This window comes from Myotis myotis, unplaced genomic scaffold (genome assembly GCF_014108235.1).
Source record: "Myotis myotis isolate mMyoMyo1 unplaced genomic scaffold, mMyoMyo1.p scaffold_m19_p_1, whole genome shotgun sequence".
NCBI classification, from domain to species: domain Eukaryota; kingdom Metazoa; phylum Chordata; class Mammalia; order Chiroptera; family Vespertilionidae; genus Myotis; species Myotis myotis.
Genome location: NW_023416313.1, coordinates 199,265,306 through 199,276,800, shown reverse-complemented (window position 1 = coordinate 199,276,800; position 11,495 = coordinate 199,265,306). Strand labels below are relative to the sequence as shown.

At 55.2% G+C, this 11,495-nt stretch overlaps 1 protein-coding gene across 3 annotated transcripts in view; it reads left to right on the top strand.

Moving 5' to 3' along the window:
* The first annotated feature begins 1,679 nt into the window (after positions 1 to 1,679).
* Positions 1,680 to 11,495, top strand: part of ACTN1 (actinin alpha 1) — an 89,840-nt gene continuing 80,024 nt past the window's right edge. For 2 of the 3 annotated variants that reach the window (XM_036311035.1, XM_036311053.1), the window contains exon 1: positions 1,680 to 2,053. In XM_036311035.1, the coding sequence (XP_036166928.1) occupies positions 1,949 to 2,053 (105 nt within the window). In that variant the 5' untranslated portion in view covers positions 1,680 to 1,948. The remainder of the gene's footprint in view (positions 2,054 to 11,495) is intronic. The other variant, XM_036311044.1, reaches the window with a different exon arrangement.

The following is an 11,495-nucleotide window of genomic DNA, read 5'->3' as shown; positions in this document are numbered from 1 at the left end:
AATGGATATAGCACCGTCATTACCCTCTATGTTAGGTTTAGAGCCGTCGTTTAGAAGTGGTTATAAAATAGTCCATAAATCTGCTGTTCCTGTGGCTCAGAAGCCGTGCTTCCTCAGCCAGGGACGGGTAGCAAGCACAGTGCTGACTGGTAGCACTTGCTGAAGTGTTCGAGGTCGGCTAATGATGCAGGGAGCAACACCACCAGGGATATCTGCTTACAATAGCATCAGCTGGCTCTCCTGAGAGTCAGAGGCACTTTCTGCACCTTTCCCATCTGTGGCCTTTCCAGTATCCTAATTGATGGCCCTTCCTGTCCGTGAACTTTGTCCTCTAGTACCTTCATTCACCCCTGGACCATCACCCTTGCGTTTTTGCAGTTGACTCCGCCATCCCTCAGGGCCACAACTATAAATTAAGCACTATTATGCGCATAAGCCATTGGAGGTCTACTTGCTGCTGTTCTTCAGTCGCGGGGTCCCTCCCGAGCCCACCAGGGTGTGAGGCTCCCTCCTCCAGGTGTCTATCACTGTTGGGGCAGGTGTTTAGACCCTCCTCTTGCTAAATCCGGGGAAGGAAGCCCAGGGAGGCACTAAGAGGTGTTTAGTCAGTCTTGCCTTCCTTCCTTCTCTAATAACAATAAGCCTTTGCTTGTGGACTTAAGGGTACAGGGTTAGCCTGTCGAGTCCGGAGAACCTGCTAAGTCCCTATTCAAGCTCAACTCTGGGCCTCAGTCTCCCCACCTGTCGGTGTGTGTTGGGTGGAGGGGGAGGCGTGGAGTAGGTAGATTACTCAGGGCCCTCCTTCCCAATTTTCAGGATGATGCCCGGGTGTGTAGGAGGGTAGCTCCGGCTCCGCCAGCCCTCGGGGACCGGCAGGGGTTCCCGGGAAGCTGGGCGACATAGTTGCCACCTGGGGAGCCCCGCGGCTTAGCCAAGGGCGGGCGGGAAAGGACCCGCGGCGAGGCGGGAAAGCTTGTGGCCTCTGAGCGCAGACGTCTGGCAAGAAACCTGGCTCCCGGAGGGCAGGGGTCGGCCTTGTGGAGCTGGGCGGGGCTGGGGTGGGGGCGGCGGAGTCAGGAAATTCCCAGGAAATTCCTTTCCATTCCCGCATTCCCCGCCCCTTTCCTTGGGTGCCGACCTCTCCGAGCCTTGGGAAAGAGAAAATGAAATGTTATTCGGGTTTCCTCGCGGCTCTTCTCCAGCTCTGGCCACTTGGGCTTGGAGCGCGCGTGGGAGCGCAGTTACACCGGCGCGTCCGAGTTGGGGCCAACCCCCGGAGGCTCCTGGGGCTCGCGGGGAGAGTGTCCAACCCCCGGAGGCTCCTGGGGCTCGCGGGGACAGTGTCCAACCCCCGGAGGCTCCTGGGGCTCGCGAGCGCTGCCGCTCGGTCCCAGAGCTGGAGGAGCCGTCCCCGGCTTAGGTCCCGTTCAGCTTAAGCTGGTATCACATGAGCCGCAGGGGAGTGGGAACCCAGGGTGTGGGCGGGGGCTTGCGCGCCGGGAAGGGGCCGCCCAGTCCACCTATGCTCCGTGGCCCCGCTGACGGATGCCAGGAATTCCCAATGAGAGGCGATGGGGGGAAGTTTGGGCAACTCGGCCTGGCCAATAGAGAACCTAGGGAGGGCTCTGCCCCTTCCCTCCGCCCCCGCCCCCGCCTGCCTCCCTTCGGCAGCGCGAGTGTGTGGGCCCGGCTCAGTGTGCGTGGAGATTAGGTCCGAGCGCTCGCCCTGAGGCTGGCAGTCCGCGAGCTCCAGCCGCTGCCGCCAACAGCAGCTTTTGCGAGCAGCGCCGCGGCGGAACCGGGCGCAGGGGGGCTAGCCCGGCCCCGCTAGCACAGCACAGCCCGGCTGACTCCCACCCCACTCCGGGACAGTAGCAGCTGCAGCAGTCGCCGCCGCCGGGAGAGAAGGTGGAGGAAGAAACCCAGCCCCTAGCACGCGCGCACCATCATGGACCATTATGATTCCCAGCAAACCAACGACTACATGCAGCCCGAAGAGGACTGGGATAGAGACATGCTCCTGGACCCGGCCTGGGAGAAGCAGCAGAGAAAGGTCAGCAGCCGCCCCAGCCCGCTGCTGCCCCCGGCCCCGGCCCGCTCCGCTCCGCCCGCCGCGCTAGCGGATTGGGGCTGGGAACCGGTTCCTGGCGCGCACGAGCGGGGGCGGGGGATGCGCGCCCGCTGCCTGGTGGGGTGTTGGGTTACAGGCGTGGGGCGGGAGGGGGAGCGCCCCTGCCCCAGAGCCCGCGAACGCCCAGCCAGACCATGGGGCAGCGGGGCCGCCATCGGGCGGGTCGCTTTGGGGCTGGTGATCCAGGTCACCCGGCTGCCGCCGCACCATCCCCGCGTGGGCAGGGCGCTGGGGCGGTGCTCGGGAGGCTGGGGCTGAGCCCCCGGCTCGGTAGCTGCGGCTCCGGATCGATTTCCCTTCCCTTCCCCGCCCCCTGGCCGCCTCTCCATATGGCGTGCGGTGGCAGCGCACTTCCTGGGCCGCCCCGGGCTGGGTACCTGGAGGGGGCAAGCTGCGCCTCTGCGCCTCCCTGCCCCTGCCCGCAGACCGAGGGGGAAGAGGGCGCCCGAGGGATTGGAAGCTGCCCCCGGGTCGGCCTCGAGGTGGACCTGCTGAAGGGGTTGGGGCTGAGAAAAGCCGGGGGTGTACGCGGGCTCCCCAGCGGGCCCTGTGGGGGCGGGGTCAGGACGGCAAACCGTTTTATTGCTTAACTCAGTGGGTTGTGAGTTGCGAGCGGAGGTGGGCTTGAGTCTGCGTCCTGCGCCTCCGAACGCTGCTCATTCCTGGGAGAAGGCGGATTTAGGCAGCTTGAGTTGAGGGGCTTCAGGGCAGGGGGTTGTCCCGGGGATGTTTAGGGTCACGGGGATCCCTGCTTAGCCACCGAGCCGTGTCCCAGTCCCCGTGTACCCGGTGCGCACTCCACCCCCGGGGCTAGGCTCGCAGCTGGCGATGGGACTCCGGCACTGTGGCCAGTGGCAGGAAGAGGTCAGAAACCACTCTTTGGGTGGGGGGAGGGCGCCCCAACACTGCCTTTGCTTCCTGCCTGCGCGGTGAGGTCTTGCCCCAGGCGGCCACGTACCCTCAACACCCCTCTCTCCCTCCTCCCCCCGCTGCCCGCTCCCATCCGGTCCCTCCTCGTTTCATCCCTCTTCGCCCCACCCCCACCCCCCACCCCCTGCTGATCTGGGAATGGGGGGGGGGCAGGATGGCGCGTCCCTCTGGATAGTGCGGTTGGGGCTGGGCTTGAGGGAGAACGCTCATGTCCAAAAATGGTAACATTCATTCCCTTTTTTAAACTTAAAAGGGGGGGAGTTTAGGGAGCCGACTGAAGTTTTTTTTTCAGCCAAAGGCATCCTGTATTAGCTCACTCAGGAATCCTAAGCCCTTTTACTCACTTCATCAGACAAGCAGAGGTAATTTAAAACACACACACAAAGGGCTTCCTCAAAGTCAGTCGACCTGACACCCAGGCAGGCTTTCGCTGGGCCCAGCCAGCCCTATGCGACATCCCACCGTCCCCCAGCTTTGAGCTGACTAATTGGAAATACAGCCGTTACTTAAGACCACCCCTTCTCTTCCTCTCTACCTGCCCTGGGAGAGCTGGGGAGAGCCGTGACAGCACCCCACTCACCCCCTTATATCCGGGGACAATTGGGTGGTTGGTGGAACAGAGAAGGGAGTGGGTAACAGAAATTCCCGTGGGGGCAAGGCCGAGGGGCTCTTTAAATTAAATTTCAGGGTGAAGTCTTCTTTCTTGAGAATAGATTTTAACTTGGACAGGAGCCATGAGATTAGGATGGTGGATGTCTTGGGATCATCCATGGGGAGTAGAAGAGAAGGAAACTCTTATTTACTGAGTACCTACTTACTGTAAGCCTAGGAGGGGTGGGAGTGACAGGACTGCCCAAGAATGAGAAATTAGGTCCTTTTAAGGACTGTGGGAGGACTAAGTTCCTGGGAAGCACAACCTCTTGTTTCCTCAGCAATGACCAGGGGACCTGCACAATGGTGTTCAGTATTGTCAAATGAATGAATGAACATATTAAATATAGTTGGGAAGAAAAATTATATAGTGCCTTTCTCTCTCTCTCTCTCTCTCTCTCTCTCTCTCTCTCATCATAAAACTCTGGCCTGGGTGGTGTGGAAACAGAGTGGTCTGGGAAATTTGGTAATCTACTGGGCAAACTCAACAGTTCCAAAAGCTGGCATTGGTTGATGTGTGCCAGGCATTGTTCTAATCTAGTCACGTATATTGTTCCAGTTGTTACTCTCAGCAGCTCTGTGAGCCGAGCACACGTGAGGATGAGGGAACGAGGGGCCGAGGGGGAAGTTAACCAGCCCAGAGTCCCAGGCTGGTGTGGGGTGGGGCTGGGATGCATCCATGTTCGAGGCAGGCAGCTTCGCCTTCCCTGTCCCTCGTTGGTTAAGGGAGGCAGGAAAGCTGGGCCTGGCATCCAGATCCTGCCGGGATCTCTGGGCCAAGGGGAGCCAATGCCTGCTTTGGTGGGATTGATGGGAGGGAGCAGCTGGACAGCACAAGCTTTGGGCTGGACTCAGGAAATCTGGTCCAAAGTTTTTTTCTGCCATAAATTTGCTTTGCCTCCATTCCCTCCTCTGTAGATTTCACCTAGTTCTCAGTGGATATAAAGTGGTTTTACCTGTGGAGAGTCAGACTTAGTGTAATTGGTTGCTTTTGACACCCTCCCTGCTGACCCTCGGAAGCAAGCGTTGGGTGGGACCGGGGCTGACAAGTGGACAGAGTCTGCCCATTCCAGATGGAGGCAGGAGAGTGGGGGTGGGCGGGGAGGACACAGTGCAGTGGGACACAGGGGCCACCGGCGGGGAGGCCAAAGACCCTGTTTTTAGCCCTGGTGCAACCACGACTATTTGTGAGACTTTGGGCAAGTCTCTCAGCTTTTATTAGCTCATTCAATGAATACTTTTGGAGCACCAACTCCGTGCAGATAGAGCGCTGAACAAGACAGACAGGTGCCTGGCACCTCCATTCTGTTTTCTCTGTAAAGGGGCTGCATTCCTGCCCTGCTAACACCCTGGGGCTCCTACAGGGATTGGATTAAATGACGCGGAAGGAAGTACTTCCCCTGAATGGTGAGGCCTGTTGCTCATGCAGGTAGAAGTCTGCACAGGTAGGAGGCATGACTCAAGACCTGTGGCAGGTGGGCCGTGGCTTGTCCCTTCTTCAAAGAATGCTTCAGTGCAGAGCTCATCAGGCTGGACTCCCTGGCTTCAGACCCAAAATGCAGTGGGTCAGAGATGTTCGCTGGCTTTCACAGTCTTCCTGACTTCAAGGCTGAGCCACCAAAGCTACTTTCCTAGGGACAGCAGGTCTGAACACCTATCCTTTTGGGTTGGCCATAGCCCCAATGGATCTTGCCCATGCTCTTACATGTATGTGTGTGTGGGTGTCAGGCAGGCTGGATAGATTATAGACCAGTGGTTCTCAACCTTGGCTGCACATTAGAATCACCTGGGAATCTTTTTAAAATTCTGATTTCTGGGCCTCATCCTCCAGAAATTCTGTTTCTTTGTTATGGGGTGGGGCCACAACATTAGTAACAAAGAAACAGAATTTCCGAAGGATGAGGCCCAGAAATCAGGATTTTAAAAAGATCCCCAGGTGATTCTAATGTGCAGCCAAGGTTGAGAACCACTGTCATAAGTCTTGGAGTAGCATCCTGACTCTACACTTTCAAGCTTTTGACTTTGGGCAAGTCACTTAACCTCTGTCAGCCTTTTATTTATATAAAAGGAGCTAAGCTCGTCTGGTGTGGGTCAGTGGTTGAGCATCCACCTGTGCACTTAAGAGGTCGCTGGTTCGATTCCCCGGCAGGGTACATGCCCGGTTGTGGGCTCAATCCCTAGTAGGGGGTGTTGCAGGAGGCAGCCGGTCAATGTTTCTCTCTCAATGTTTCATTCTCTCTCTCCCTCTCACCACCCCTCCTCTAAAATTAATAAAAACATTTTTTTTAAAAAGGAGCTAAGACCTGTCCTCGTGCCCTCCCAGCCCCACCCTGCCGCTGCCCCAGGTTGATGGGAGGAGATATGTAAAGTAGCAGCTCTTGTGGTTCTTGCTTCCTTCTTCAGTCCTGGAGGCCCTGGTTGAATGTGTATTTCCACAGGTGCCAGCCCTGTTTTCTTTTTCTTTTCTTTTTTAAACATGTAGGAGTTTAATCAATATTTGTTGAGCTAATGGATGTTGAAACAGGCAGGTGTAAGAACATAGTTGTAGCCGAAACCGGTTTGGCTCAGTGGATAGAGCGTCGGCCTGCGGACTGAAAGGTCCCAGGTTCGATTCCGGTCAAGGGCATGTACCTGGGTTGCGGGCATATCCCCAGTAGGAGATATGCAGGAGGCAGCTGATCGATGTTTCTCTCTCATCGATGTTTCTGACTATCTCTCTCCCTTCCTCTCTGTAAAAAATCAATAAAATATATTAAAAAAAAAAAAAAAGAACATAGTTGTAAATAGGCCCAGATCCTGATTCTGCACCCACGTGGAGCCAGGTTGTTAAACCCAGCCGCGGGAAGAGAGGTCGCCCTCTTTACACTTCCTTCTGGACTGCATGACCCGCACAGGAGCTAACCGTTCAGTGGGGAGGGCGGCAAAGGTGGGGAGGAGCAGACATCTGCCTGCCTTGAAGGTTAGGACTCCTGCAGCCAGTGCGGTGTCTGGCAGACATAAAACCTGAGAGAAGAGAGCATTGGCTCTGGCGTCCGTCCTCATGCCCCTCACACTTCTGACTCCTGCTGGCTTCCCCCCTGACCAGTGTCCATGGGACAGGGACCCAGCCTGCCCTGTTCTCTGCCGAATCCCTAGTGCCGAGCACAGAGACAGGCCTGTTAGAGGTGGTCAGGAAAGATCGCTGAGTAATTGGAAAATGGTGTCATGCTTGCCTCTGAACTCTGGCCTGGGGGTGGAGGTGGGGATGAAATGCTTTACATTCCAGATACACCACCCCATCCTGGGGCTGTATCTGGCTCCATGCTCTACCGGTAGTCATGCTCTGGGCACATTGGCTTCAAATCTAGGTAATCTCGAGCTGTGTGATCTACCCGATGACCCCAACGGGGAAATGGAGATCATCACTCCTGCCTGATGTAGTTGAGTTAAGCCAAGTAACGTACACAGGGAGTGCAGCATAGCACCTGGCAGATAGCCAGTGCTCAATAAATGTGAACAGTTTTGAGGAATTGGAATTTTTATGGCCTTTACCCAATATGCTTTGAGGTAGGTGTAGTATATAAACCCATCATAGAGGGAGCCCAGGCCGCCTAGGAATGAGTGGGAGTTGTGTCATCCTTGACCTCTGACCCTTTAGTCAGCTCTGGCCCATTCAGTGTCACTTGACCTCTGATTGCTCAGTTCCTTCACTGTAGAATGCTGTAAAATTCCTGTTCAGCCTTTCCCTCCTTCCTAGATATATAGGACGAAGAGGTGCACGTTAAAGTGCTTGTTTGCTTGTTATAGGACAGGCAAAATGACCTCAAAATAGGAATTACCTCTAAATGAAACAACCGGGGGGTGCCTGCAAGCCCTGCTGTTACATAGCTGGGGCAGTCTTTGCCCTCCCCTCCCTGCCCACCTCCCAGCAGCTTACCCAGCCCCTGCTTTGCTTCAGGACCTGTTGCAGCTGTTCTCTTGCCAGAGCTTGTCCACCTGAGTGCGTTGAGAACAGGTGCCCACTGGTTGTCGGAGTGATTGACAAAGCCTGAAGGAGAGAGTAGGGGGGCTGGAGCATCAGGCCTGTGGGGACCACCTGTGCTGCTAAGACAGACCGGTGTGAGAAGGCCTGAGCGCTCTGTGAACCAGACTTTCCAGTTTTGAGGAATGATGGGACCTTGAGGGGCCGTCGGCTCACTGGGGATGGACTTTAGGAGGAAGGGACTAGCAGGCTCCTGCAGGACCCGTGGTCACCAGCCTTTTCAGATGGAAGAGGAAGAAACTCATTTCCATTCTTGAGGAGGAGCTGGCGGCTGTTCCCAGTGGGGTGGGCGTGAGAGGAGGCCCTGACCCATGAGCCCTTCCTGGCGGGGTAGTTCTGAGTGTGAGGAGGTCGGACCAATGAATGTCCTGTAGTTTGGGGTTTGTGGTTGGGATTTGGGCCCCCCCTCTTTCCATCTTCTTGAGGAAGAGCTGGGGCTGGGCACCTGGCCAGTGGCCACAAACCATAAATTTGGTTTGAGGACTTGTCACACAAGACCTGGTGCCTCCTGTGTGTCTGGAGCCAGGGTGGGGCAGCACGAGCCTGAGCCATGACCCTAGTCCCGACCTGTCACTGTGTGTCTCCAGGAAAGAGCTGGAAGTGACTCCGTTTCTCCCCCTAGTTCCTTAATAGTGTAGGAATGTTGGTAGCTTCTTATGGATCAGTCAATGCGCGATGATTGAACCCCTCTTAAGTATCAGATGCTGTGCCCAGAGGTCATGGAAATCATGGTTTAGGTGGAGAGGGGACTTGAACGACACAGAAAATGACAGCAGGCTGCGTCAATGATGGCCAGAGCGTGGCCAAGGCAAATGCCATGCTCACTGCAGGGCAGGAGCCAGACCTGCGGCCTGTGGTGGTGGCGAAGGTGAAGGGCTGGTGGCGTTTGAGCTTTATCGCCTAGGAAGGGCAGGATTGAAGTTCCTTCTGGGAAGCCTCTGCTTTCCCTGGGAGCCAGGCCGTGGTGTGTGTGTAAGGAGGGTAGGACGGGAAGGGAGAGGGGAGAAGGCTAAAAGGGCAGAGCAAGGGCAACTGCCTATCTTGCTTGCAGGGCCCGTGGGCTGGGGAACACCCCTCCTATTGTTCTCACTCCTTGTCCTTCTTTCTTATTCTGTTTGTTTCTCCCAGAGCTGACCTCTCACCTTTCTGAGAGGCCAGGCTGTTTGCACAGCTCACAGGTGGGGCCCAGGAGCCTCACACCTCTGTGCAGGTGTTGTTGGGACCATTCCAGCCAGTTAACCCCACGTGTGACCACCCAGTGCTTTCCTGGGATCTGGTATTTGGCCGAGAGGCTGTGGTCTGAGGGCACCTTCCCCACTGCCCTGCTGTTATTCCCTCGGAGTGTGGTCATCTCTGGGACGGGCTCATGAGCTGGGCTTATTCATCAAGGACACTAGAGCAGTCCTGGGGCCCACCAGATCCCCAGAGGGGTCATGCCTGAGAGGCCTCGGGCAGAGGAGACCCCCTTAACCTGGTTCCTTAGTCCTGGCCAGACTGGGTCACCCCAGTCGGACTCATGATTCTGCCCAGGGTTCTGTTTCCATCAGCTCAGGTGCCGGCATCCTGCTAAGTATGAATTGTCCACACTTGGCCCTAATGGAGGCAAGGAGCCTTGGGAGTGGCAGGGGGAGGAGACCCAGCAAACCAGGGCTCAGAGCCACCCTGGAAGCCCACGTTCTCTTAACACATGGCCCAGATTTCTCCCTGGTCCTTAGGCTGAGCATCAAGTCCCAGAATCCTTTCTTCTCAGCAGGTGGGAGGTGAACGTATGGAAAAGGCTGGTCCGGTGCTCTCTGCCCTCTCATGTCCTCTGCTCCTGTCCTGTCCTGGCTGGGGATTATCTGGCAGGATCTGTGTGTGGGACACCAGGAGTGCAATGTAGTAATGCGTATGCCCCAAAGCTATGACCCCACCCTGCCCCCTGTGTGCCCCATTCAGCCATCAAATGGCAGCATTGGTTACAGAGGGGATGGGTGGGAGTGACAAGGCCCTAGTCCAACTCCAGCCCCTCCTAGACAAATCAGCAAAAATTGTGGCAGTCCCCTGGGCAGGGTCATCTTCCCAGAGCTAGGAGCAGGACTGGATTTTTTTTTTAAGTTAAAAAAAAATTCTTATAATAACGATAGCTTCTCACGCTTTCTGAGCACATGCTAAGGATCAGGCACTGTCCTCAGGACTCTACATGCATTACCACATGTAATCACATGCATTACACATAAGGTGCCTTTTATGGTATAATTACATCTCAAAAAGCCCTCAGAAAGTGCTAAGTAGCATAAAGAAGAAAGTGCCGATTGCCTATCTTCCCACCTCCCAGCGGCAAGAGCCCGCACAGGAGTTTCAGATGCCCTCTGCCACCCTGTCCCTCTTCCTCTCATTCCTGTGTCCCCCTTTCTCTCCCCTCACTGTCTACTCCAAGGCCAGGGATCTGGGTTTGTGGTGAGTGAAGCGGGGGAGATAGAAGAGGAAAATAATCAAGAAGGGCAGCTTTCTTAAAAAGTGTGATGTGGCCCTTTTCTTGGAAATTGCTTAAGGATAGTTCATCAGAAGGCTGGGGTTGGGGAGGAGAGGTGGCCTTCCTCATTTCCCCATGGACCTGCGTCTATAAACCCTGTTGGCCTGGGATTGCTTCTCACCTGTGCCATCCCCAGGGTTAACAAGGTGGGGGTCCAAGAGGGGCAGCTTTCCCCAGAGTCTGAGGCAAGGGGAGGGCCAGGGTCCTCCCCCAGGAGGCAGCTGCACCACTCTTGGGTTGCTTAGCAATAGTGGGAAAAGGTGACTTAGCCCACTACAGAGGTAGGGGGAAGAATAAAAGGCAGCCAGGGATGGAGGTGGGAAGTAGATGCAGAGGATGTGGTTACCCTGGAAACCGCTTGCTTTGGTCCTTGGCTACAGTGGGCTACTGGGCTGGGATCCACTCTTCATTGGGAGGTTGCAGGGTCCTCCCGGGCCTGTCACCCACAGTGTCGGCGAATGGAGGACAGAGGAACCCTCTTGCACACGACCTGTGTGTGAGCTGTGTTCTGTTGGCAGCCACATTTAACATTCCCAACAGCTTTGTAAGGTATGTGGGATGATCACACTTGATAGATGAAGATTCTGCGCTTAGAGATATGAAAGGGACAGGCTCACAGCCGCACAGCAGGAAAGGGCTGGTGATGAAGGTGCTGGTACCCTGGGTTCCTAAAGGAAACCCCATTTAGATTTGAAGCATTTCACAGGCCCAAGATCCAGGAGGTAACGTCAACACTGTTCACCTCCTGGGAAGGGAAGAGAAGATGGGAGAAGGAGGGCTGAAAGGAGAACTACTTGTTTTATATCAACCAACCAACCAACCAACCAACCAGTATTTATTAAAAACGTCTCAGTTCTCCAAATAAGTAATAAGACTAATAGTTCACACTGATTGAAGGTTGCCTGGTTTGGAGTACTTCAATCTGGTCAGCAACCCTTTGAGGAAGGTTATTTTTCTTGTTACAGACGGGAAATGGAGGCTCAGAGAGGTTAAGTAACTTGCCTAAGGTTCTCCAGCCAGTAAGCCAGGTGCAGAATGAGCCCAGGTAGATTGATCTTGGAATTCATCTATTAACCAGAAGTACAGACACAGCCTTTGCTTTAACCGAGAGACAAGAATGTATAAATGAAGTAAAAAGGAACAACTCAAGATGGTGTATAATCAAGTGCTCATGAGATTCAGCATTTTTAACATTTATGCTTTCACATATGGGTTTCTTTCCATTAATCACCATGAGCCAACTTGTG